Source organism: Suricata suricatta, chromosome 8, assembly GCF_006229205.1.
Source record: "Suricata suricatta isolate VVHF042 chromosome 8, meerkat_22Aug2017_6uvM2_HiC, whole genome shotgun sequence".
Taxonomy (NCBI): domain Eukaryota; kingdom Metazoa; phylum Chordata; class Mammalia; order Carnivora; family Herpestidae; genus Suricata; species Suricata suricatta.
Window position 1 is genome coordinate 130,155,412 of NC_043707.1, and position 27,647 is coordinate 130,183,058.

The following is a 27,647-nucleotide window of genomic DNA, read 5'->3' on the forward strand; positions in this document are numbered from 1 at the left end:
TTAAACTCTACCCCCAATATGGGACTCAAACTCACAACCCTTAGATCAAGAGCTGCATGCTGTACTGACTGAGCCAGGGGGCACCCCTCTTTCAAGGTTTTAAAGTTTTATAAGGGAAGACCCAGAATAGTCTCTACTCTGGGGCTGATTTAGTCCCAAGTACTGAAAAAGGACTCATCTAAGATCCCTACTAATCTCATGAGAGTTCAACAAGTCTTTCTGCTCAGGCTGTTTGACACTCATGTGTCTTCCAGTCCTAGGTAACCTCTCACTCCTGTTTTTTGTTGTTTGTCTGGATTCATAAAATTTCACACTATGTGTGTGCTGCTCAGTATGTAACCAAAGACTTAAGAGTACCCCATGTGTATTTCTGCCTTTCTTTGCGTGGCTCCCCTCTTTGATATTCTGATACACTAATCCCAGTGGCAGGAGGACAAGTTCAGTACCAGTTGTTTCATTATGGCCAGAAACATAATTCTCTTCATTTGTCTTCAATTTTTTCCCCCTCTTCTTCAGACTGGATGATTTCTATTGATCTGTCTTCAAGTTTACTAATTCTTTTTTCTGCTATCTCCAATCTCCTAGGAAGCCCATTCAGTGACTTTCTCACTTCAGTTATTGTACCTTTCAGTTCTAGAATTTCCATTTGTTTCAGGTCTGTAGTTTCTGTTTCTCTAGTCATTAAGATCACATTTTCCTTCAATTATGTTAATATATTTTTAATTGTTCCTTTAAAGCCACCATGTACTAAATCCAACATCTGGGCTACCTTGAAGTTGCCTTCCATGAGTTTATTTTTATGGGCCGTACTTTGGCCACAGTTTCCTGTGTCTTTGCATGTCTGATAATTTTATATGGTGTCCTGGACATTTCAGATGATACGGTTTAGAGTCTGGACTCTGTGGTATTTAGAGACCAGACTCTTCCCTTGATGAGTGTTAAGTTTTTTTTTTCTTGTAGGCAATTCAATTACTGGCTGATCACTCTGAATCTATGCTGCCTTGGCTTTTTACTTTGGTATGGCATATTTCTGAAAAGCCTGGGTGTTATCTAAACCTTCTAACTTGGTAGACTCAACTTCCAAACTCTTCCTCCTGTGGATTTTAGTTTTAGGGAAGGTCTATAGTTGACAGAGGTCGGCAAATTATGGACTGCAGGCCACATACAGCTTGCTCTGTTTTTTATAGTTAAACTTTTCTCAGAACACAGCCACAGCCATTCATCTACATGCAGTCTATGGATTCCTTGATGCTACACTGACAAAGCTGAATATCTATGATCTACCTCTGTGATAATGAGATTGTCTACTTCTTGTAGTTCTATCAAGTTTTCCTTTATATTTCATGTTTAGATTTCTGTATTTCCTGATGAACCAAACATTTTACCACTCTGTGTAAATCATTTGTGTTATCTAGTGATTTTTTTTTTATCTTAAGGCCTAGCTTCTAAAATATTAACTTCCGTTGGTTAGTATTCAACTAACAACTTTCTTTATCCTTTGGGTTAATTCTTAAAAACTTAATGTGTACATTGTTTAAAAAACCAAATAGTCCAAAAAGCTTCATAATAAACACTTGCAGCTCCCCACACCACTGGGAACCATGGTTCCTAGCCCCTGAAGTCTCTTTTCAAGGCAAATACTTTTTGACTCTCCTTACTTCTAAATAATATGCAAGTACTACAATATTTTGATCAGTGATTTTGAGACTTGTATCTATTGACTTCCTATTAATGTGTGGACTTAGCTGTCTGATACAAGTTTCCCCTAAGATCTCCTCTACCCATTTCATACTAATATCATTTTTGACTAAATAGTTTGGGGGGTATTATTATGGTTATGCAATTTTTAATAGCTGAGTATTTTGTTATACTATGACTTTATTTCCTTGTCTTTTTAGCTCCTGAAGTTTTTTGTTGTTTTGTTTTTTGTTCTCATTAATAATTTCTGTGCCTTCTTAGGGTTTCTTTTTCTTGGAGGCATGTTTAAATAATTCCTTTCTTCTTATTTTTGGATTCCTTTTAGGCCTGTGGCAGAGCTGTCAGCTTGGGAATCTGTTGTCATCCTTAGGTATTCTTCCTTTCCTCTGATTAGGATTATGTTTGTTTGATTACATTGTCTTACTTTTTCTTGGTTTGCTCCATCTTTCTTGGTTTGTTTGGTTTGATTAAAAAATAATGGGAGGGGCATCTGGGTGGTTCAGTGGGTTAAGCATCTGACTTTGGCTCAGATCACGATCTGGTAATTCATGGGTTCGAGTACTGCATCAAGCTCTGCACTGATTCTCTGAATCTGCTTGGGATTCTCTCTGTCCCTCTTCCACTCATGTGCTCTTGGACTCTAGCTCTCAAAATAAATGACAAGATAATGGGAGATGTTTTCCTAGTAGCTTCTTTTGGGTTAGAAAGGCAGTGATTCAACAACTGGTGCAGTAATGCCAGCCTTTGAAATGGTCCTATTCTTTTAAGCTATAGTGATCTAATCTAAACCTGTCCTTTATGGCAGTTGCACTACGAATGTGGGGTCTCCCTTCACCATCTTTCTTTACCTTTTCTCCCTCTGTGTTGGATTGCCTGTTTTCTGTATGTATATATTTTCTGTTTTGGTTTATGCCCTCATTTTGGAAGGGTATGTCCTCCAGTAGTTTATTGAAAAAGAATGCATGGGATGCAAAATTTTTGAGATTTTATGTGTCTGCAAAAGTGTTTATAGTCATGCATACTGAACAGTTTAGCTGGGTATAAAGTTGTAGATTGGCATATTAGTCCAGGAATAGACCCCAATGCACTATAGTTCAGACAAGATAGTTTATTTCTCTCTTATATTGACAGTCCAGGAGAAGCAGGCAGGAAGACAAGGCTGCCCAGCACACAATGTATATTTTCTTTCTAACTTACTGTTCCACCATTCCCTAAGTCAATCCTAAGCCAATTTACCAGCAACACATCTTAATTCAAGTCTTTGGAAAAGGGAGAGAGGAAGTGGAGAGCAAGCAATTTCCTTTAAAATTGTGACCAAGAAAGTTGTACGCACTTTGCTCAGGTCCTTTTGGCCCTTGTGGGGTTTGGTTATTTTCTCATTCATCTTTTCACTCAACACATTGCCTTTTCAGATCCTACTTTTAAATAGGGGTCCAGATCCAACTTTCACGTGGGGGCTCCAGTATTCATTTTCTATGTTCTGTGTGTAAAGCTCATTAAGACCCCAAATTCCAGGCCCCAGAGATTAGCAGAGGCCCCAGCAGAACTAGCAACTTAAGTCTTAGGGTTTCCCAAGACCAGCCCTCACCACTGCCTCAAAGCCCTGGTGGTCTGGCTCTGCCATCTTGCTGCCCACGTTTCCCCCTTTCACACAGCAGGCTCTATCCCCTCTCGCCTCCCTGCCTTTCTCACCTCATGGCCTTCCCACATGCCATTCTCTCTGCTTGGAAGACTGTTTCTCCAGAGACATCCATTTGACTTGCTTCCTCCCCTCATTCTGCTTAAACATCACCACCTGAAACTTGTACTGAGCACTGCAAGCAAAAACAGCCCTTCCTCCCTACCCCACTATCCAGCTTTTACTCACTCGTAGAATACCCATCACTACTGACATGGTGGTGTATTTATTTGTTCACGGTCTGACTCTCCCACTAGGTGTGTGCCTAGGTGGTTGATTTTAGAAGGTGAACCCAGCGAGGAGAGTGATAGAGGGAATGTGAACAAAGAAGGAGCCAATGCAAGCATGTGTCACTGAGTCAACCACCCCCAGGATCTTCTGAGGAGACTGAATGGTGGCTCAGCATTCTGTCAGAACAAAAGAAACCTGTGTGCCTCAGTTGCTAGCTCCTTTGGTCAAGGGTAGAGCCCACAGTGGTTTAATTCCCCTGGACTTCTGGGATGCTTATGTGTCGGAGAATCTCCAGGCGAGAGGCTTCTGAGGTGAGGCCATGTCAGACCGTCCCTGTGCCAAGCTGCTCAAAGTCCGTGTGGAAGTGGTCACTGCAGCGGTGGCCGGAGTGAGGGAGGGGCTGAGAGACCAGGAGGCAGGGGACCTACGTGGAGCTCTCTTGCGCTGCTTTCCCCAAGCACTTAGATGAGCAGCCGGCATGCAGTAAACACGCACTGAATGTTTACTGAGTGAATGAGCAGTGCTGCAGTCAAGGGGGCAGGCAGGCGGCAATGAGTCAAGAAAATAAAACGCAAATGAAACTGCAGCCTGATGAGCACGGCTGCCTTGCAGAGCACTTGTATGGCTCGGCAAAAATATGTGACAGAAATCACAGTAACATTTACCAGAGCTGTTTCCGTGGGCCGATTTGCTTGAGTCCCTGAGGGGCCTTGTTATTTAATCCTAGAACATGAAAACCAATCTGTTTTACCCAGGGGACACCTGAAGGCCCAGAGAAGTCAAGTGGCTTGCAGGGACAGGGTAGAGAAAGCCATTTCCCTTTAGGGGTGACTGGAGCCCAAAGCAAGGCAGTGACTCACCCACAGTCACGGGAAGTGAATGGCAGAACAGAGACTGAAACCCAGGTCTCCCAACTCCCAGGCTTGTGTCCCTGCCGCAGAGCTGGCCATAGGGAACAGGGGCTCAGAAAGAGCGAGTGGGGAGGAGGGTGAATTAAATGCCGCCAGGCTGAGCGGGGCGGACCCTGCCTCCCCAGCTATTACCAGAAGAAGCTTAAGGAAGGCATCTGTAAGGCCCAAGAGATGGAGTCGGCCGTGGGCTGGCTGCGGTCCCGGAAGAAGCTTCCCTGCAGCCCCCACCAGCCAGACGCCTTGGAAGTCCCGGAACGAAGGGTCCTCAGGATCCTGAGCCGGCTGAAGCAGCAGAACTATGGTGAGGGCCCAGGGCCGGTGGGTTCTCGGCTCTCCTGCCCACCTGGCCCCGTCCCCTGGGCCCCTGCAGCCGCACCTCGTCTGCGAGACACGGCTTCCCACGCTGGGCCTGTGAGCGGCAGTCATTGGGCTGAAAGTCAGTCCTCCACCCCCAGCTCTGACGGGGCCCTCTGCACTTGTCCCCCGGGCCTCAATCCTGAGCACACGTTGGTCCCAGGAGCCTCGGCCGAGAATGGAGGGTGGTTAGTCATCTCAGGTCACCATTCACTGCACACCCACTAGGGTCACTCCCCAGGCCGGGGGCTTCGTACACGCGCTGGAATTTAACCCCCACTCTCACGTGTGTACCCCACCTTACAGAAGAGAAAGTGACACTCAAGGAGTTTAAGCAGCTTGTCCAAGGCCCCACAACTAGCGCGTGTCAGAAAGCAGTTTACACCCAGGTCTGACTCCAAAACCTGTGCCCTTTTCACTGGGCAAGGCTGCCGCCCCATGACAGCAGCGGCCACTGGCTAGATTCCTATTGTGCGCCGAGCGAGGGGCCAGGAGCTCTCCAGAGTCTCTCTGGTGTACCAGCCAGACCGCCAGGACGGTCACAAAAGACACGTCGTCCTGGGCAAGCTGTCATTAGCCTGCCCTCACACTGTGCTCAGAACTTAGCAGGGGGGCCCCGCATGTGTTACCCCTTTAATCAGCTTCAGGAGGTGGGCGCCGCAATCACCTCCAGCTCACACAGAGGCTCAGAGAGGTTAGCGATTTGCCCAAACCCACCCAGCTCGTTATGTGGCAAAGCTGGGGTTTCTGCTGGGCGCGCTCTGAAGCACTCCCCCCTCCTCCCTTGCAGCTGCCAATCTGCAGAGCCCCTACGCCCAGGCGCCCTGTGTCCCGCTCTATCTGCGGCGGGACAAGAACGCTGTCCCATGGAAGCAGGGCAGCCACTTCCTGCCAGACCAGGGTGCCCCCACCAGCCTGGGCCCTGACCTCCGGGGCCTTTTCTTGCAGTCAGGACTTCAAGGAAACAGGTAGGTCTCCAGCCCAGGCCCACCCACCTCCTCCTCCTCTATGAGGCCCTCGCCTAACCCAAGGGGAGCCCAGCCTTCCAAGAGATGATCCCTGGGATACTGCTGCTCCAGGGAGGAAAAGGGGAAAAGGATGGAAGCAGTGAGCAAGTGACCTCTGTTGAGGGGGTGTGCCACGTCGATGGTGGGTCATGGCGCCTGTGCCTTCCTGTGCCCAGACTCGGGCACAGACCGTCTTTCTCTTAGGCTGGCATCGCCTGCCTTTCCCATACAGGGAGGGGGTTTAAGCGCTCAAGTCCTTTGCTCCAGTCTGACTCCTGTGTTAGGAACAGTAGGAAACAGGGACTGCTGGGTGGAGGGAAGCTTTCCCCGTCGGTCCCCTTCTAGGCACTCTGGGGGTAAATGAAGTCTGGACCTGCAATCAGGCCCCTGAGCCCAACTGCTTAGCTCCCACAGTTCCCAGGGAAGGCCTCCTCCCCCTGGGACGTGGGGATGGCACATTTCCTCCCGCCTTGCTCACCTCTCCCTCTAGGGAACACAGCTCTGAGAGCCGGAAGTGGCTCAGCTCTGTGCCAGCTCGAACCCGCTGACCCATGGAGTCCTGACCTTGGGCTGCCGTGCAAGGCCTGCAGACGGACAGGTCATCAGGCAGGTACCGCTGCTGAATTTTGCTTTTGTGGCCTGGTAAGCCAATAAATACTGAGAACCTCAGCCTCTGTCTGGCACCTGGGAAGGCCCGCAGGCTTTCATCCCTCCACTCGGCTCTTGGCGTGCAGGGCCCTGGCCTCCCACAGGCTTGGGAAACCCTGAACCGAGACACGTCAGAACCATGCCCAGGGTTAGGGCTCCTGCTAGAGGGACCCAGGGTGCAAAGTCTTGACCTCATACATACTCTCGAAGCATGGAGCTGAAACTCTCCGCAGAGGAGTGTCTCCCTCTTTGGACTAGGATCCCCACAAGGACGGGAAGCATCTCTCCCCACCTGCTCGAGGGGAGCGGTGAATCTCAGGGAAGTACCTGGGGACCCTGCAAGGGGCAGCCAGACCCTGCAGGAGGGCAGGAGGGGTGTCAGCCATGCTCTCACTAACAGCCCCAGGACCCATGGAGGCCCTTCTCTTGGAACCTAAGGGTGTGTGGGTCTTTGCCCCCCAACCCACATACCACCCTGGGCCTGTTTCTCCGACAAAGAGCGAGCGCTCCCAGGGACTGAGCAGGGTGACTCCGCAGGCGGTGTAACAGGCAGGCACAGCGAGGGTAGGAGGCCAGGGACCGGAATGAGGACAAAGCTCTGACAAGTTTAAAACATGTATTTAAAATACAATTTATAAAATGCTTAATCTGCCGACTCAGGAGCCCGCGGTGCGGGGTGGGGTGCGGTAGGCAGCTGCCCGCTAAACCAGCAGAGCAGGACTGCAGGGGTGCGGCCCTCCCTCCCATGCCCTTCTGTTCAGACACCCAAGGGGCCCGTGTGCACCCCTGGGATCGCACGGCCAGAAAACAGGACCCCAGAGGTTTCCAGAGTCTCTGCTTGCCAGGGAGGCTGGGGCAGCCCTGCCGGCCCATCCCTGAGCAGAGCACCCCCACATGGGGCAGAGCAGGGTACGGCTGGGCTGGACAGGGCGGGGCGGGGCAGTGGGCTCTGGAAGGGGCTGATGGTAGCAGATAGGGTGTTGCCTCCTGCCTGCAGGTGGGGAGCACCCTGATTGAGTGGGCTGAGAAGGGCTGGTCACCAGGCCCGGACCCCCCAGCTCCTTTGGTTATAGGCTGACATCAGAATAGTGGCTCATGGGAAGCGGTTAGCTGGAAGGTCTGAGGCCTGGCTCCTGGGGTCAGGGAGAGGCTAGGGGGGAAGGGGACAGTACCATAGAGGCAGATAAAGGGGCAGCAGCCTCAGGTTTCTGCCCCCCATCCCCCTGGGGTTTTCCAAGCCAAAGCCTGCAGCTTACTTAAAAAAAAAAAATTAAAAAAAAAAAAGAAGAAGCACTTAAGGAAAGTTACAGACAACTACCAAAAAAAAAAAAACCCCAAAAAAACAAAAAACCCACACACAAAATCCAAACCATTCTCCCATCTCCCCTCCCGCCTCCCTCCAATGCAATACAGTTCCTTGTTTTCACTTCTTCCTTTTTAAAATGTTGCCTGCCACCTCTCCGTCTGGGAAGCCAAGGGCACACAGCGGGCAGAGCCCCGTCTTTGGCCGGAGGGAGGTGGGAACTACGGTCCCTACCACCTCCTCAATCCAGACGCCCGTCAGCCAGCCTTCCCGCGGGCTCCCCCTAGGGGAGGGCTGGGCAAGAACAGGCGGTCCCAATGGCCGAGCACTGGCACCACAGGCCGTGCCCCCGGCCTATCTCTGTGCCCGTCTCCAACTGAAAGGACAGTCTCATCTTGGGCCAGAAACCACTATTACATGAGGGACGGACACTGTACATCTAGCATAAGAAAACTTGGTCAGGGCAGGGGAACTATAAAGACAGCAGCCAACTTTCTCCCTTGCCCACTCCTGGAGGGAACAGCCTATGTCCTCAGCTCTGCTTGAGGACAATTTCCTGGCTTCTCATGGTTATAAGGCTGTGCTACGGGCTGGCTGCTGCTTCCGCTGGCAGCCGGCCCTTCCTCCTAAGTGGGAGCTGCGGGGGACGCGGCTTGCCGGGCCCGGCCTCCATTTGCACAAGGCAAGGCTGAGAGCCAGGGGAGCCAAAGGTGGAGTGAGCCTGCAAAACCTTGCTTGCCACCTTGGCCACCACAAGCTGCCCTAATCACAAAACGTCATACCACCTAGTCCGAAACTCATCCACTGAGTGGGGAGGCCATGTGGCTGGCTGAGGCATAAGGCGCAGTGCAACAGAAGAGACCAGAAAGCCTGAGAGGACCCAGATTGTACACACACACACACACACACAGCTGCTCTGGGCAGCTGCCCTCTTAGCCTCTTCCACCTTAAAGAGAGAGAGCAAATCTCTAGGCTCCAGGGACAGAGGGGGAAACTGCCTTCATTCCAAGCCCTCGATTTAGAAAAACGGGTAAAGGGTAGCCTGGGTTTTTGGGGAACCAGTCTATCATCACCAATCTCTGCAATGCACAACCTGCCTCTCTCCAAACGTATTCAGAATGGTCTGCTCCCAAGGTAGTGATTTCACAAAAGAAATGTACCAGGAACGGTCACTGAGCTGGTGCTGTCCGCACAGGAGGCGCTCACAGACCCCGGAGCGTGGGACGGTCTCCTCGTCTTCCGAGCACGCCAGGCAGGAGGCTCGGAGTGCTAGAGCTGCTCTCTCCCGGCTCTCCCTGTGCCGACAGCCCATCACTGAGCAAGTCTCACACCCCTTACTTCTGAGCTCGGAGTGCGTCTCACTCCCTGATCTCTTCCAGAAGGAGCTTGCCTGGCTGGTAGGGAACCGCCCTGAGGGGTGTGGGAAGGGGAAGTCTGTTCACTTTCCCTGACTCCCAGAATACTAGAGGTGGGTTAGCACCCTCCCCAGGCTCTGTGAGCCTGTACAGCTAGCCTAGTCTCCAGGCAGGGCCAAGAAGCCCCTGGGACTCAGCTGGGGGAGGGAGGTATAGGCATGGGGTGCTCATCTGTCCTGGGGGCTGCAGAGCCCTGCCCCTTTTCTGGGCGGCAGTAGGAATACAGAAGCTAAGCTCACCAACATCCTATTGGTTAATGTTTCTAGTGAATTTCCCAGAAACATTTTTAAGTAGACTCTACCAAACTACCCTTTCTCAATTAAAAATTCATTAAACCGCTAAACCCCTCCCATGCACTTTTTCTTGCAAATCAGATATTTGTATAAACAAACAAAAAATAGGAAGGAGAAAAAAAATGAAAGGATATTTTCAAATGGAACTTGCTTTTAAGTGAAGACATGCACTTGGGGGTGGGTGGATGGGAGTTCTCATCTGTGTTTTGAAATCCCAAATTAATGAGCATGATAAACTGTTATTGCTGGCACTGGCTTTACCCCAAATGGCCAAGTGGCACTGTCTGACTCTCTACTCTGAGTCCTTCCTGGGTCCCCCCAACCCTCCCCTAACCCCAACCCTTTCCCTTTCCATTGACTTGGGACAGCCCTTGTAGACACGCCAATCACAGTGGGAAGGGGGGGGAAGGAGGGAGGTCACAGTGCATGGGGTTCAAGGTCACAGTGGGCGGAGCAAAGGGGATCACAGTGCAAGTAAGTCAGGTCGTTCCCTCTGCTCAAGTCCAGCTGTCTGCCACGGCAGTGCAACCCGCGGCAGACGACCCAAGAGGCGGCGGTGACGGCGGCAGCGGCAGCATCCTTTCCTGCACGCATTTATCTGCGTTGTTTGAAGCCTTGTGACCCATCTGGACCTAAAGGCTGTCTGATCACATTATTGGGCTGCCTGCTGTCCTCGGGTTGGGAGATCCTGGTTGGCCTGGAGGAAAGAAGATCAGAGGGAAGCCTGAAAAAGGACATCAAAGAGGTCCCCGAATCTTAAAACCAGATCTGAAAACTGCAGCTGGGGCAGAAGCCAAAGTGGCTATCAGCCAACTCTGGCTCCCCGAAGCCGCCTCTCGGACACGTGGACTCACGGAGCCCCGTTCCGAGCTGGGAAGCCCCCCGTGGGCAGGTGGGGCAGGCGGCCTACGTGCACCGTGAGTGCTAACACCGCTCCTCTCCCGAATCTAGAGGGCAAGGGGAGTGCTCGAGGGCCATCTTGTGCAGAGGCGGTGGCCTCGGACAGCGCAGTGTCCACAGAACTGGTGGCGCAGACTTGCCCGAGGGCTGAGCAAAGGGGAAGACCCCAAACTAAGAGCTCAGCAGAGGGGTCCGGCATCAGTCGCTGTCGCCTTCCTGTTTCCCTCCAAGTTAGGCAGTTAGTGGTGGACTCCGATTAGCACAGAAGACTCAAGGGGAGCAGACCTTTTCTACTCTGCCAGGCGAAGGCTGAGAGGAGTCGTCCATCAAACCAACGAAGGGATGGGAAGAAGGTACAGCCACAGAGCGGCAGGCCCGAGGCGGCCTCTCAGAGGCAGAAAGAGGCCATTTTAACAACTGCTGTTTTAGCAGGAGGTGACAAATATACACAGGGCAACCTCTAGGGCAGCAGAGAAAAACGTGCCAGGGACGACACAGGATTCAGAAAACTCCCAAAACATTACAAAGAGCTATTCTGAGACCCAGGAGAGAACGTCTTCATGGGGCACCATCCACTGTGCCGGGTGAGGTGCTCAGAACACCGTGCTCATTTACTTGCACAACGAGGTGCCGGGGCAGGTGCCATCCTCATCCCGCTCCCCCCACATATCCAGCTACGAGGGCACAGAGAGGTTAGGCGGCCCTAGGTGGGAGGAAATGGTAGACTCTGACTCAGAGCCCGTGCCTTTGACCTCCACGCCACACCAGCCCCTGGTGCCTGCGGGGGCGGCACGCCAGCAACCACAGCCTCAACAACTGCAGTCCTGGGCCAATGCAGGGGACGCAGAGCCTGCCCACCTAGAGCGGCCCTGGCTCCCACCCCGGTTCGGCCTGCTCCCCACTACTCTATGTGCAGCCAGGCCGCTCCCCCTCGTCCCCTGGCAAGTGGTCCAGGGCCAGCCCTGTGGGCTGCACTCACCTGTCGAGGATGGGCTTCTCCTGTTCCTCCTCGGGGCTGGCGCTGCCCAGGATCCGCTTCCGGGCCTCGGCGTACTCTGCCTCCCGCTGTGCGAGGGACTTGACAGGAAGGGCCGGCCTGCTGGAGGAGTTGGGGCTGCTGACCACACCGTTGCTGGTGGGCCTCTTGAGGATGCGGATCTGTGGAGGGGGCCCCGCGGGAAGACTATCGTCCTGAATCACAATGGGCACTTTGGGAGGAGATTTGGATTTCCTGCTGACGAAGAGCAAACAGAGCTTCACCAGTTCCACCCCGACTGCAGAGGCCCCATCCGCGCCCCTCAAGATGCCCCTCAACCACCCCCATCACCTTCCCCTCCCTTCTCCTAATTCTATTTGTTATTCTCTGGCCTTGGACCAGACAGCAGACCTCTCACTCCTGGGTTTCTCAAATGAGCAATCTTGCCACAAGCTCACGTCGTCCTCAGGCCTGCTCCTCAGACCTCCCCCCAAGGTCAAGGGGGCTGGAACCCCATCTTATTCTGGGACTTCTATCCCCAGGCTCACAGTCACACCAACCACTTATTTGGCCCCTGTGGCAAAACATTTCGTGCCCAGCATCCAATGATGTCAGTTAAAAATCCCAACTTCCCTACACAGAACAGAACAGAGTGTAACAGGCTGGTGCAGTGGGAGGCCCCTTGCTTAGGGGTCAGCGAAGTGTTCACTCCAGCCACGGCCTTCCACCACGCATGCTCACGCCAGTCAAACCCTACAAAGGAGCCCAGGGCACCATCCCTGCCTGGCACCAGGACAGGATTTACCGAACTGCCTCAGCTTTCTGGCAAGTGACCTGTGCTTCCCAGAGACCAGCTACACCCGACAACCGGATCATCTCTCCAGAGGAGTTTCTGAGCACAGACACCTCCCTCACCGGGGCTCTCTGGTATCCTGGACGCGGCGGGGCTGGGGTGAAGGACGATCCTAGAAACAGTGTTTGGGGGCGCTCAGAGGAGAAGCACCGTCCAAGGCTGCAGGGTGCACCCATCAGGCAACAGTGTCCACAAGGAGAGGTGGAGAACAACACAGGAGGGAGAGAGACAAAAGCCACAGGAGAAAAACGGATCCAGGCAGGAGTGACCGCCCCTCCGGAGCCACAAAGCCCCTCCCCAGACAGTCAACTAGCTTCTCTTCAGAACCAAACGGTCTACAGGGGCCGGTTTTCAGAGTCACGGTTGTCAGGACGGGAAGGGGCTGGTCAACTCAGCTGCTGCCAGGGGAGCTAGAAGGAGTCCCGGGCGGGGCAGGAACAGTGTGCCAAGGGCACTGTCACCAGACTTCAGTGCAGCTGCTGAGACGGGAAGACAGACCAGGAGCCAGCAATCTGATCAAAGAGGCAGGAAGCCAGGAAACTAGTGGGCGGACAGGGCACCCCGGCGTCCCCTGGGGAATGACAGGCAAGTCCAGAGAGGTCCTCTCCTCCTCCTCCCTGTCGCTAATCCCTGGGGGGAAGCCGATAGGTTACCTAAGCCCAAAGATAGACTGCTGAGGTCAATTTAACCTGCTCTGAAACCCACCTTCTCCCCTATCTGGATGGGAGAAAGTATCCTTAAAAAGGTCTTCAAGAGTTTGAGAATCTTTTCTTCCAGAATACCCCCAAAATGCCCTTAGCCACCACGTCACAGAGGACCCAGAGAAACATCTGTCCAATCTCGTTAATGTCACTGAGCTAGAAACTGGTGTCCAGAGGGGAAAACAACGTGTGCCAAACCTCAGTGCAACTGGAACACAGCCAGGCCTCAAACCTAAGTTTTCTGACTCATCACCTCCGCACTTTCCACCAGACCACCTCACACAGGGCACCCACTAAGTCAGGAGGCAGATGTGACACTCCAGCCTCACTCTCAAAGCCTCAGGCCACCACGTCTCTGAGGGCTGCGCTCAGGAGCCTGCCCTGCTAAGCCTAACGGCCACCTAGACGATTCCACTGACTGCCCAGCTCTCACACAGTGGAGAGCAGGAGCCCTCAGACCAGACAGCAGCCTTACCTCTCCTTTTGTGTGATCTTCAGTTTTTTTTCCAACCGTCTGTCTATTTCCTAGAGGAAAAAAATGTATATAAAAAGAGGAAAAAAAATCTCTCTTAGGTAAAAACTTATGTCTTTATTTTCACAGCTAAGGACGGTGTCCTTTGACCAGGGACGTTACTGTTTAAGGTAACGGATGCAGACCTCCCTTTACTAGACTCTGGGGTTCAGGAACCTGACTCCCTGAGGGTTCGTCTTCCTCCATCCCCAAGGTCACGGTGGTAGCTCTAGACCTCATCCTGCAGTTGGGGTCTTTGGATAGCTTCCAACTAGTCTCCCGGCCTCCAATCTGTCCTTCACAGAGCCACTCAAATCAGCTTTCTAAACACAAATCTCGTTGTTGTCAATTCCCCATTAAAACCCCTTAGACTGCTTGTCAGATCAAGTCCCAGCTCCTAAGCACGCCTCACCCACACCTTCATCTTCGGTTCCTGTTTACATCACTATGAAACTGAGCTGTTACTAGCCCCCAGAACCCAGCACGCTGATCCACCTGCCTGCAATATCCGTCCCCTTGCCAACTTCCATTCCTCCTGTGACAGCCGGCCTGATGTCTGCCTCTCCTTGGTCATGTCCTCTCTGGTCCCAGACACAGATAACCACCTGCTTCTCAGACATAAGCTCTCCCTTTTACATTCCTTCATGATCACATGTATCACAAATTTATAGCCTTTTTTCCCTCCACTGCCATGGACTTGAACTCTGTGACTAGCACCAAGCCAAAGGCCCAGAACAAAACAGAAGCCTAACATCTGGGAAACTGCGTGGCATTGAGCCCTCAGCACCAGGAACTGTGATGTTCCCACAACCCTCATGCACAAGGGTCTGTCCGCTGGACGGAGGAGCTGTGCAGAGAGCAAATGCCAGAACAGGCTCCTTGGCTGGCCCGCTGCTTTTTCTTACAAAACATCCCACTCAACTGTTCTCAGTGAGGACTCTACCACTCAGCTATTGGAGGAGGAGAAAACTGTATGAAAAAATCAGGTTATCTCTCTGAAAAAAAGCCCTATTATAAAAGTGGTTCTTGGGGCGCCTGGGTGACTCAGTCAGTTAAGCGTCTGACTTCGGCTTGGCTCGGGTCATGATCTCACAGTCAGTGAGTTCGAGTCCCGAGTCGGGCTCCGTGCTGACACCTCAGAGCCTAGAGCCTGCTTCAGATTCTGTGTCTCCCTCTCTCCTGCCCCTCCCTTGCTCATGCTCTGTCTCTCTCAAAAATAAACATTTAAAAATAAAAAAAGTGGTTCTCAACCAGAGGTGGTTCTGCCCACCAGGGAGCAGCTTGGCAGTGCCTAGGGACAGTTTTTGGTCATCACTACTAGAGGAGCCGTGCTACTGGCAAATGGTGGGCAGAGTCGGGGATGACATGCTGCTAAAATCCTACAAGGCACAGAACAGCTCCCACAGCAAAAACTGCCTCTCCCCAAATGTCAGTAGGGCTGAGGTTGAGAACCTTGCCTTAAATAAAGGGTATGTGGGAATTTCAAAGGGGTCTCTAACTTGCAGCATGTTAAGAATCACTGCCTTGGGGCGCCTGGGGGGGCTCAGTCGGTTAAGCGGCCGACTTCAGTTCAGGTCATGATCTCACAGTTCGTGGGTTCGAGCCCCACGTCAGGCTCTGTGCTGACAGCTCAGAGCCTGGAGCCTGCTTCGGATTCATTCTGTCTGTCTGTGTCTCTCTCTGAAACCTCCCTCGCTCACACACTGTATCTCTATCAAAAATAAATGTTAAAAAAAAAAAAAGAATCACTGCCTTAATTGCCAGTGAAGTCTCTGAAATTTACCGAGATCCACCCTCAGGGTTGAGTGTGTAGCCAGTTTTCAGGAATGTTCCCAATGTCCTAAAACTGACTCTATTCTACAGTTGATGGGTACAGTGCAAGCTAGTTAACTATCATGTCCAGAACTTCTAAATTTTTGCCGATTTGTTAAATTTATTGACTATGGAAAAAACCACAGATTTTCTAGTAAATTACCCGGTTTATTGTTACAAAATGATCTTCTTTGCTTAATAAAGCCATGCCAGTTTTCTTTTGGTTAGTGTTCCCTGGAATGTTTCCCTCTCTCCCTTCTCATCTTCCACGCTCTTACTTTTGTCTCCTATAAACACTATGAAGCTGGACTAACCATACGAAGTCCTATCTCAATCCAGTTTGACACTGACATTCATTCTGACAGTTGCTGAGCTGTGCATAATTTTGTTTGTTTGTATGACATACCCCAAATATACTTAGGCAAGCACAAGAGACTACATTCTGAGGGTCTCCTCAACTCTCTGGAGGGGCTAGGAGGCCACTAGATGGAAGACTTCTCACTCAAGCTTAGAACACAATGGGGTGCCTGGGTGGCTGAGTCAGTTAAGCATCCGGCCTCAGCTCCATCATGATCTCAGTCTGTGGGTTTGAGCCCCACGTCGGGCTCTGTGCCAACAGCTCAGATCCTGGAGCCTGCTTCGAAGTCTGTGTCTCCCTCTCTCTCTGCCCCTCCCCTGCTCACTCTCTGCCTCTCTCTCAAGGACATAAAAAAATTTTAAAAATTGTAATTCTTCTAAAAATGTTACGGATACCAGTGTTACAACCTCTGTAGATACTCTGTCTCACGTTAGTCTAATGTCTATTTCCACTTAAGGACTTTAAGGCTTTCTTCAAATAACTCAGTTTTAAAGCTACAGTGTTATCATTTTGTCCCAATGTGAACCTGACACTTCCTACTCCAGTGTCTCCGTCACAAATGCAAGGTTTAACATCTGTGGGATTAGAGGCCTTCACCGGCCAGGCAGCACGGCCTTGGCTTACGGGGCCAGAGCTGCTATTTCAGGCAAAACCAAATGCAAGATTTTTATGGGAAAGCTCTACATTTTTCAACTTTATTACATGAACTCTCACTTTCACATCCCAATGAGGGCCAAGTAAGGCATACAGGCAAAGGGGCCTAACACAGGAGTCATTTTTTTTTTTTTAATTGTGGTAAAATAGGGGCACCTAGGTGGCTCAGCTGGTTAAGTGGCTGGATTCAGCTCAGGTCATGATCTCACGGTTAATGGGTTCGAGCCCCACGTCAGGCTCTGTGCTGAAAGCTAGCTCAGAGCCTGAAGCCTGCTTCAGATTCTGTATCTCCCTCTCTCTCTGACCCTCCCCTGCTCATGCTGTCTTTCTCTCTCTCTCTCTCTCTCTCTAAAATAAAAAAAAAAGAATAAATAAATTGGGGTAAAATAAACATACATTACTTTAGCTGAATTTGAGGAACTCATCCAGGTTTCTCTCAGGAGAGCAAACGGCTTCCTTTTTCCTGTAGGGCCTTAGGGAAGACAGAGCATCTGCCCACGCCTGGTAAATGGAGCCTGGGTACAGAAAAGCCCTTCAAGAGGGCATTATGGACCATGTCTGAGTAAATGGGCCTCTGGGCCCAAATTGGAATGTAACCAGCCCCCCTGGCATATCACAGAAGCCACTGGCTTCAGAAATAATGACCTACGTCAATATACTTTATGGTTGTCAAGCTTCCCTGAACACTCATTTTCCAGGCACACATCCCTGGCTTGATAAACGCAGAGCTGCTACCCTGTTCTGTCCGATGAAGGTGATGTGGCTCAGGGAGGGCAAGGAACAGAACACACCTGGCGTCACGAAGCAGTAAACCACAGACGCAGCCCTAGAACTGAGGCCTCTAGAGGCCCTCCCTGATGCTGCTGCAGCCCCACAAGTGCCTGAACCCCTGGAGATGCTAAAGCCATGGGACACTGGTCTTCTCTTCCCTCGTCTCCCCCGAGTCCCACACGGCTCCCCGGCACTCCGATAACTAACACTCCCTTCAAGCTCCGTCACATCAGCCAGGATGGCTTATCAGAGGCAAGGACGAATTCTTCCATGGGATTAGAGAACGGAATAGAAATTCCAGCGGCTTCGGCAGAAAGCTGATCTTACGTCCAGATGGCCGGCCGGACAGCAACGTGCCCAGAGCAGGCCCCGTAAGAGGAAGCGCCCTGCCAGCAAATGGAGAGGGCGCTGCAACTCGCTCTGGACTCTATCCAGGAATCGCGAGTCAGTCCATTCTCTTTCTGGACAAGGCCTTGCAATCCATCTGCTTGCTTTCAGTCTCGTGCTCTGAAGAGCTGCACCAAACCAGAACTTTCCTACCGGGCATGCTACAAGGACACCTGTATTCTCCAGGGACGCACCAGCCCAGTGGAAGCGAAGGCCCCAGGATGCTGTGTGAGGAGGCATCTGGGTGTGGGCCCCAACAAGAAACCTAATCACCTGAGGGCACCTACTCTTTTCCTAAGGATGAACAGAACCCTGGCCCGAAGTCAAGGCTTCTGTGTGAAAGAAACCCACACGTGAGCGCCACTTCCCGGAGCGACGAGGGGTCCCGGGACACGAGGCCAGCGTTAGAGCATAAGCATATCAGAGGGGGCGTGCCAGGAGAAGCTTGAGTTCCCGTGACTTCCCCTGGCTACTTTTTGCCAAGTAGCACTGCGCAGCCTCCAGAGGACAATGTGCTGTGTCTCCTCTTAGGGTCAAAATCCTAAACAAAAGGTCTGTTGCTTCAGGGGTGCCTGGGTGGCTCTGGCTAAGTGTCTGACTCTTGATCTCAGCTCTTAGGTCATGACCTCACAGTTCGTGGGACTGAGCCCTGCGTCGGACTCTGCACTGACAGCACAGAACGCGCTTAGGATTCTCTCTCTCTCTCTCACAAAATAAACATTTAAAAAAAAAAACCCAAAAAGGTTTGCTGTTACTAAACCCAGGCAGGTCTCACTTGCCCCAGCGGGCTACGTCTCTACAAAACTGAGGTAAGTGAAGAACGACAGTGGGGAGCAAGAGAATTCTGGAGGGCACCGGTCCTTTGTGGGAGTCACAGGAGAGGCCACAGCCACAAGGTGAATGAACTCACACACAACATCTGCAAATCCGACTCACCTGAGGGAAAAAGCACAGCCTCAGTGGCTGCTGATGCCCTGACCTTGGAGTGCTTACACGTGTGGGTCCCCCACAGAAAGCTGGGGAACGGAGGCAGATGAGGGGAAGAGTGGGGAAGGGGACACCTCAGCCTAATTTGTTACACAGCCACATTCTTCCAAAGGGACCAAGGAGACAGGGGGACAGGGAGGAATGTGCAAGGGGAGACAGTTACAATGACAGACTCACTGCTGTAGCAGTAAGAGAGGGATGAGAAAAAAAAATTTTTATTAAAGAGAAACGAGAAAAAGGTGAGAAGGGGAGGGGAGGGGATGAAAGGCAAAACTAGAGAAGTGAACAGGCTACTCAGGGACTTGGGGCAAATTACAGCAAGGTCAAGTTCATCATCCTCACACCTGTACTCTCAGACCTGAATACTCAGGAAACAGACTTCATCAGTTTACCTAGGGGTGACAGATGAAGCCCTGGGGGACGGATTCAAACTGGCCAAACTCGGGGTGCCTGGGTGGCTCAGTGGGTGGAGCGTCTAACTGTTTGATTTTTGCTCAGGTCATGATCCCAGGGTCCTGTGATCAAGCCCCACGTGGGGCTCTGTGCTTAAGATTCTCTCCTCAGGGCACCTGGCTGGCTCAGTTAAGTATCAGACTTCAGCTCAGCTCATGATCTCATGGTTCAGGAGTTCAAGCCCAGCATCAGGCTCACTTCTTTCGGTGCAGAGCCCACTTTGGATCCTCTGTCCCCCTCTCTGCCCCTCCCCTGCTTGAGTGCAAACTCTCTCAAAAATAAACATAAAAAAAAAAGATTCTCTCTCCCTCTGCTCCTCTCCCTGTTGCACCCATGCTCTCTCTGAAAAATTAACATAAAACGTAAAACACGAACTAGCGAAACTCACAGGAGACCCTGAGCAAACCCAACCAACCCTCCTGTCACCCTGTGTCCCTCCCTTTCCGGTGCCTGACCCACTGTGTCCACTCCCAGTCTCCCCCCAGCCCAGTGCCAAAGACATTGACAGTCCTGCTCACCCACGTAGCCCTCCCCCGATAACCTGAATCCCTGCTCACCGGTGTGATGAACACAACTTCTAAGAATTCAAGGTATCTTGTACTAAATGGAGGCTCCTGGCTCTGAGTTAGAAAATAACGTCTTTCTTTTTTAGACATTTATTTTTGAGAGACAGAGAGCGACAGAGAATGAGCAGGGTAGGGGCAGAAAGAGAATGAGACACAGAACCTGAAGACAGGCTCCAGGCTCTGAGCTGTCAGCACAGAGCCCGACACGGGGCTTGAACCCACAAACTGAAATCATGACCTGAGCCGAAGTCAGACGCTTAACCGACTGAGCCACCCAGGCGCCCCAGAAATAACCTCTTTTTTTTTTTTAATCACCAAAAGTTACTATTTAAGTTTCTTTTCTCAGAAACTTTTCTTTGTCAGTTTCCACTTCAGAGGAGGGCTCTCTGTGAACCACTATGTCCCACAGCCTTCTCTGGCTGTGTCCAGCTATCCCAAATTGGGGAGCACATGTCTGCGGACAGACGCTGGGGGGAATCTAAGCAGAGACTGGAACCCTGAGTACACGGTTTCTCTCAGAACCGGCGCCTGACGGGTCCCGATGAGCATAATGCCACAGTTTCAGCACAAAGCAGAGAAGACACTGGGAAGAAGGCAGGCCTCGTTTCAACACGTGTGGCCCTGAACTCCCAGCACGGGCAACAGTGCCAGGCTGGGCCTGGTCTCCGAAGTCTTGGGCAGGACCTCAGCACCCACTGCCCTGGCCCCAGGGCCTCCTGCGTCCCCAGCAAGGCAGCTATGTTTCCCAGTCACACATCTGGGTGGGATTCTGCCTATTCCTTCGAGAGCCTCAACTTCGCTCAGGAGGCAAGCACAAGAATTCACAGCTAGAGTCCACAAAACCCGGCTTAGAACTAGCAGACGAAAAAGTCTGTGCACTCTTAGCACACACCGCTGGCCAGCTCAAGTCTAGGCATGTGACCCACAGACTTTTCCAAACCACCTTCACACCAACGCCGTTAACGCTCTGTTTCAGCCCCCACCTTGTTCCTCTCTGTCAGCGGTGTGACGGTGACAGGGCTGCATCTACCGCCCTGGCTAACTCCAGGGAGGGGGGCCCCAAAGTCTAATCACGCCAGGTTTGGTTCTATAGCGATGCTTCACTCGGGAACACAGTCAGGTTCAAAACACTAACTCAACTCCTGGGCAAACATGACTGGTCAAGTCAAAAAAAAAAAAAAAGTTTTTTGCTGGTTGGCTCAGCCAGTGGGGCCCTGCGACTCTTCATCTTGGGGCCGTGGGTTTGAGCCTGATGTGGGGTGCAAAGATTACTTAATTCATCAGTTGCCTTTTTTAAAAATACAGACAGGTTAGTCTGTTTGAAGGAACACAGAACCCTCACCCCTTCTCTGCTACTCCCACAGCAAGGAAAAATTTCCATGGTAATTGGGTCACTGGAGGGGCACAGGATACAGTTTTAAAATTCCCTCCCTAAGGAAATCTATGCTTTGTTAATGTATCTCAAAAGCCGAAATGAAAAGAAAAGAAAAAGGAAGAAGCTGGAGCCCAGCACTGGGGCAAACTGACTGTAAGGGAGGAGCCGAGGCAGAGGCTGGAGCCTAGAGGTAAGGCGGCCGTGGCGGAGAGGCCAGCCCAGCAAGAGGGAAGACCGGCGGGCGGACCACAGTCGCCGGGGTAGCCCTGCAGACGGTGTTGTGGAAAGAGAAATGGGGAAGCGGCGAACCTGCAGGAGTCAGAGAACATGGCAGAGACCTAAAGGACAGACTTTCAAGAAAAAGAGAGAAGCATAAAAATACTGGGGAGAAAGAGGGATGAAAACATGAACAGAGGGAAAGGAAAAAAAGGGACCCCAAATAAGAGATATCCTCAACTTCCGAAATCCATCGGAGATTACTTGAGCCGCACTCAGCGAAGGTCTTTATTAGCTGGTATCCGTGCGACTGGAAAAGCTGCTGCAGAAAGTCAGCTGAACTCTCCAGGGCCAGCAAGCAAAGAATCTGAAGAAACCAGGGGCTCCGGAAAACCATGAAGGGCTTGGGGGGCGGGCAGGTGGGGTGGGTGGTGGAATATGCTCTAGAGACAAAACAATTCTCACTTGCTTGGAAGGTAAGCCACTTCCTGCTTTCCTTCCCAAGTTCATTAAGGCTTTCAGGAGCTCTCTGCACCTGCCCAGGAAGAGGAAATCCTTTGGGCATACTCTCCAGCCACGCCGCCCAGTCCAGTGGCCACCGCCACACATGGTTGGTGAGCACTTCACACGTGGCCAGGCCCAACTGAGATGTGCTGTAAATGCTGAAGGCACAGCAGGCTTCCCAGACTTATTTACAAAAAAAAAAGAGTGCAAAACAGCTCATTAACATATTTTCAACATTGATTACGTGCGGGCTGTGATACTCTTTGGGGTGTGCTGCATTTCATTTAAAATATTCAAATTAAGGGCGCCTGGCTGACTCAGTAGGTGGAGCATGCAACTCTTGATCTCAGGGCTGTGAGTTCAAGCCCTATGCTGGGTGTATAGAGATTACTGAAGGCTTAAAAAATACTAAAATCGGGGCACCTGGGTGGCTGAGTTGGTTAAGCCTCCAACTTCGGTTCACGTCAGATCTCACGTTTGTGGGTTCGAGCCCTGCGTCAGGCTCTGTGCTGACAGCTCAGAGCCTGGAGTCTGCTTCCGGTTCTGTGTCTCCTCTCTCTGCCCCTCCCCCTCTCATGCTCTGTCTCTATCAAAAATAAATAAAACATTAAAAAAAAAACCCTAAAATCAATTCCACCCATTTCCCTATACTTTTTAAATGTGCCTTCAGGGAAGTTTGAAATCACCCATGTGGCTCGCATGGTACTCGGACAACACGGCTTGAGATCTAACCTTAGAATAAGAGATATCTGTTATACATTGAATATTTCAGCAACTGAGCACCTTAGGGACACAAGAGGCAGGGGGCACACTGTTTCCTGACGTGCACATCCTACCACAGCGGGTCCTGTCATTATGGTGTGCCAGCAACCAGCACTCCCAGTGCCCAACATTCAGCCCAGGCCCTGCTCTGAGTAACACTGCCCACCGACAATCTTGCTCTCTACGCCTCACCATCCTGCTGAAACTCGCCAGAGTTGCCAATGACCTCCACTGCCGGCAGGCTCGGTGGTCAACTCCACACCTTCGCTTCACTCGGCCTCTCAGCAGCGCCCCACACTGCTCAAAGCTCCTTCCTGAGGGTCCTGTCCATCCCAGCCTGCCAGTCCCCTCTCAGCTCCCTGGTAGCTCCTCTCATGGCCCACAGTTGATGTTCCCCATACGGGACAGGGTCCTCTTCCTCTCCAGGCCCCTGAGGTTGGAGAGTCTGCGCCTCCACTCCTCTGTGGCTCCGCTGGCTTGTTCAGTGACCTCATCTAGTTCCACGGCCTTCCACACATCGGTGTAGGGCTGCCGACTCGCGACCCCCACTCCGATTTGACAAGGGACCTAAACGCCCCAGGCCCCAAACCGAACTCTAACTTGTGATTTCATTCACTCACCCAAGCCTGCCCCTCCCACACACCCTCCCCTTACCCTGTCTTCAGGCAGCTCAGGCAGCAGCTCTGATCTCCCCCACGTTGGTTCTACTTGCAAAACTGATCCTGAATTTTCTCAAGGCTTCTGCTGCTGTGACCTCCCTGGTCCAAATTACCACAGCCCTTGAATGGACAGCTGAAATAGCATCTTCATCAGTCTGTGTTTCCATTCTTGCCCTTACAGCATATTTACACATAACAATCAGAACCCTTTTAAAGACCAAGTCAGCCTCGGCTCAACACTCTCACATTGCTTCCTATTTCAGCGATACCCACCACAGCCTGCTAGTCTCTACGGGATCTGGCTCCGTGCTACCTCTGACCTCATTTCCTACCACTGGCCCCCCCACTGTTCCTCAAATAAAACAAGCATGCTCCAGCCTCAGGACCTTTGCACTTGCTGTTCCTTCTGCCTGGAATGCACTTCCACCAGCTTCCTCTGCACACTTGCTTTCTCACTTCCTTCCTTCAGGTATCTCTGCTATCTTTACTGAGAGGCCTTCTCTGACCTCCTCCTACCCCCACCCCCACGATGGCACCTCAGCCAGTCACTTTCTAAGCTCTTTATCTCTCCCATTTTTCTTTACTGGGTGTGTATATAAAACATTATTGTCTACTGTCCATCTCTCTCCACTAGAAAGCAGTTCTAGTAGAAGAAAGTTCATTCACTACAGTTGTCCATAGCGCCTAAAACAGTATCCAACACATGAATTAATGAACCATCCTGTGAAAACAGGATTTTGGAAATAAAGCCCCCTTTGGGGAGCCTGGGTGGCTCAGTTAAGCATCCGGTTTTGCTCAGATCTTGACCTCGCAATTAGTGAGTTCTAGCCCCCCATCAGGCTCTGTGGTCTCAGCTTGGAGCCCGCTTAGGAACCTCTGTCCCCCTCTCTCTTCCCTTCCCCTGCTCGCACCCTCTCTCTCAAAAATAAACAGTAAAAGAAAAGAGAGAGAGAGAAAGCGATAACCCCATTTTACAAATGATTTACAAATCATTTACAGATTTACAATTCTGAGAGATTATGTACCTTGACCATGGTTCCAGAGCAATACGGAGGGGAGCCAGAATCAGAACCGGGTCTATGTGGGTCTGAAGGCAGCAACACTACCCATGTTCACAGTAAGAGCGGAGGCCGTCACAGCATCTGTCAGCAGCGGGGGTAGTGGCAGCACATGCTGCAGGTGTAAGGGAGGCTCCGTCCCTCCCGTCACCACCTCTCACCCTCACCATAATCCATGGAACACAAGGCGGCCGTGCTGCTCGCTCAGAGGTTAAATGACATGCCTAAGGCCACTCGACTGGTAAGTGACAAAACTGAATTCTAAACCTCAAGAGGAGGAGGCAAAAACGTTCAGGAGCGGCTACAGATGGCACAGGAATGGCAGATGGAAACGCCAACCTGCACCCTCTGCACCCCAGGCCAGGCCAGCACAAGCTCAGGGGTCCTAAGGAAGGACCACAGCAGTGGCGGACTACCACTCAGTCCAGACCTCAAGCCTCTGAAGAAGTCTCCACAAGGAAACAATTCTTCAGCACAGAACAAGGCTAGGGATACAGATGTATCCCCGGCTGGAGGGCCTCAGAAACAGAAACAGAACAGCGATCTTGAGACACTGTTTCCTTCTGCTTCCAGAGCGTCTCCAGAGTCTCCATGGGGGAGGGAAACCATGGGACCCTTTACCTTAAAGGTGCCGAACGAGCAGGAGGGGGAGTAATGGGGGCGAGCCCTGTCCTGGAACAAGACAGCAGGTGGACTTTAAGGGGGCTGCCCTTTCTCCACGTTTGTTACTGCCTTTCCCTTACAATTCAGAGAAAACCGTGGGTCAGTTCTCAGGCGCAGCAAGAAAGAGACCCTTCAGCCGGCGCAGCAAGAAAGAGACCCTTCAGCCAGTCCTAGGAACCTGCCACTCCAGCCAGCCAGAGGCCCCAGTGGAGCAGCCGGGGGGCTGGGGAGCGGCGCCCTCACACTCTGGGCCACCGCACTCTCTGCTCCAACATCCGCGCCTGTGGGCGCTTCACTAAGTGCTCCATTTAACCCTCACTGCTGAGCAAGGAGGGTTTTATTAACCCCAGGTGACAAAAGGAAAGAAGAAAGCTGCCAGAAAGGTAGGGAGTGATCTGCCCCAAACCAGACTTGGCACTTCAATAGTCAGCCTAGCCTTCGGACTTCTGTGACTGCCATGGAGGGAGGAAATGGGTCACTAACTAGCAGAAGTGACCTACTCTTTCCTCTTATAAAGACAGCAAGGCTCGTCTCCCAGAAGGAATTACTATGCATTGGGGCTCTGGAGGATGGAACAAAATCGCTCTTACCTCCCCCTACACCACCAGGCGGTTTCATCCAAACCCGAATGGGCACAGTCACCAAAGGCTGCTTAGAATCACAGCACTAAGCAGGGGCAGTACACACAATGCCTCCAGACCAAGCCAATAAAGTATGCAGGACAGAACTACCACGGGTCACAGGACACATAAAGTGGGGACTCCAGAGGACAGAAGAGCAACCGAGACCCAGGGAAAAGCATTCAAATTCAGCATATAAACCCCCCGAAAGTATACAGGCTGAACACCTAAGAGCCGTCAGTCTGCTGCTAGAGACACAGGGATCCTTAAGTGAGTAAGCAGAGTGGTTAAATCCTCTCAAGAGATCTGAGCAAAAGATAGTTACATTATCTCTTTTCACCTGGCCAGATGTTATTTCCCAATTATGAACAAGATTCCAACCAGCATGTCATTTGCGGTCACTCTTCTAAGTGCTATACTGACAGCAGGGTCGCCTGGCTGGCTCAGTCCGTGGAGTATGCACCTCGTCATCTTGGGGTCAGGAGTTCAAGACCCACATTGGGGGTGGAGCCTACTTAAAATTTTAGGGCCGCCTGGGTGGCTCAGTCGGTTGAGCGTCTGACTTCAGCTCAGGTCATGATCTCACGGCTTATGGGTTTGAGTCTGGCATCAGGCTTGAGGCTGTCAGCACAGAGCCGTTTTGGATCTCCTGCCCACCCCACCACCCACGCCCCCTCCCTGCTTGCACTCTCTCAAAAATAAATCTCTGAAAATTAAATTAAAATTTTTATTTATTTATTTTAACGTTTATTTATTTTTGAGAGAGAGACAGAGTGTGAGCAGGTGACGGTCAGAGAGAGAGGGAGACACAGAATCGGAAGCAGGTTCCAGGCTCTGAGCTGTCAGCACAGAGCCTGACACGGGGCTCAAACCCACAAACTGTGAGATCATGACCTGAGCTGAAGTTGGCGGCTTAACCAACTGAGCCACCCAGGCACCCCTAAAAAAATTTTTTTTTATTTAAAACAACAACCGACTGCAGCTTTGTCCTTTTGGCTCTTGGGAACCAAATTCGAGTTTCTCAGAGACAAAAAATTCCTTAACGAATGAATCATCAGACTGCAGAGGCAGGTCAATCCCAGGTGAAACAAGTACAATACATCGAGGGAACTAGCAACTAAACATCCTAAAGCGGTTAAATGGTTAACTCTCTACTGAAAAGCAAAGGTAAACAAACAGTCCAAAAAGGTCCCTAAGAGCGTGGGCTCAGGATGCCAGTAGCTGAGCTGAGATCGACCAAGTGACTTCCTCTCCCAGACACCAGGAATAAAAACACCTACGCCGTGGAGATGAATGTGACAATGCACTCGGCAAAGCCTGCAGTACGCCCTGAAGACGCCATCTAAGAAGCCCTTCCTAAAGAGGCCAGCGAGATTTGGGAGTTTGTGGGGCTCTGGGCAGAGTCCCCTCACCAGGGAAATGTGCAGCTAGGTACCAAAAATAGCACTCGGAGCTGGAGGGTCACAGATGCTCATGTTTGCCAAGATTACGCCAAATGCCAGAGCAGGAGGGCTGGGAATTTAGCTTTCAAGGTCTAGGAAGTGTGAGGACCATCCTGACCTCCCCAGAGTCGAGTTCGAACAGTCTAAGGATCACAACCCTGAAGAATGCAATTTCAACTGTACATACTATTCCTTTCAGGAAGGAATGACTGTTATTTCCTGTGTTCGTTTTATAAGGGAAAGAGTTTTGAGTGCAGGGAGGGGATGACTTACTGGGAGGGACATTTTGAAATGTCTTACCCTCCGGGATAAGATTGTTTATCTACATAAAGACTGGGGTCAGGATTTGTTACTAATTTCTGCGGTGGTGGCTTTTCACCTCTACCTTCCCATCAAACATCCTGGGCGCAGCAGAATGTTAAAGAGAAGGATGTCTGGCAGAGGCTACCAGTTAAAAACACTTCAGCAAATGAGAAATCTCTATGGTTACGACTTTAAAAAAACACACACATTTCATTTTGTGTTTTGGCCACAGATATAAGTAGCTAACCTCAGTCTTCTAGGAAACCAACAAGTCAGTAACTGACCTGACAGAAAAGAGTTTCTATTCCTGTGGGGCAAGTGTGCAGGAAAGAACACACCACACCTTGGTGAAGGCTTCTACTGATACAGCCAGAAATGGACACAAACTGTGGGGAAGCCACTGCTGTATAAAGGTGGAAACTGGAAAGAAAAATCTGGCCCCAAGAATACGTCTGAGTCATCAGATCTAGACAACGGGGCCTTTTCTCTTGCAGGAATTTACCAGAAGCTTTACAGAGACACGCGAAGTTCTCTCCTGTTGTAGAAGGTGAAGAGGGCCTGTGACTGTCTGCATTTCC

At 51.3% G+C, this 27,647-nt stretch overlaps 2 protein-coding genes across 4 annotated transcripts in view; one reads left to right on the top strand and one right to left on the bottom strand.

The window, feature by feature from the left end:
* SPATA21 (spermatogenesis associated 21) overlaps positions 1-6,548 on the top strand; it is a 32,151-nt gene extending 25,603 nt beyond the window's left edge. For both annotated transcript variants that reach the window (XM_029947550.1, XM_029947551.1), the window contains exons 12-14: positions 4,644-4,819; positions 5,663-5,840; positions 6,370-6,548. In XM_029947550.1, the coding sequence (XP_029803410.1) occupies positions 4,644-4,819; positions 5,663-5,840; positions 6,370-6,427 (412 nt within the window). In that variant the 3' untranslated portion in view covers positions 6,428-6,548. The remainder of the gene's footprint in view (positions 1-4,643; positions 4,820-5,662; positions 5,841-6,369) is intronic.
* Positions 2,792-27,647, bottom strand: part of SZRD1 (SUZ RNA binding domain containing 1) — a 30,162-nt gene continuing 5,306 nt past the window's right edge. Inside the window, exons 2-4 of one of the 2 annotated variants that reach the window (XM_029947556.1) lie at positions 13,444-13,493; positions 11,418-11,669; positions 2,792-10,235 (exon numbers count right to left, since the gene is read on the bottom strand). In XM_029947556.1, coding sequence (XP_029803416.1) covers positions 10,133-10,235; positions 11,418-11,669; positions 13,444-13,493 — 405 coding nt within the window. In that variant the 3' untranslated portion in view covers positions 2,792-10,132. Of the gene's footprint in view, positions 10,236-11,417; positions 11,673-13,443; positions 13,494-27,647 lie in introns of both variants that reach the window. The other variant, XM_029947555.1, reaches the window with a different exon arrangement.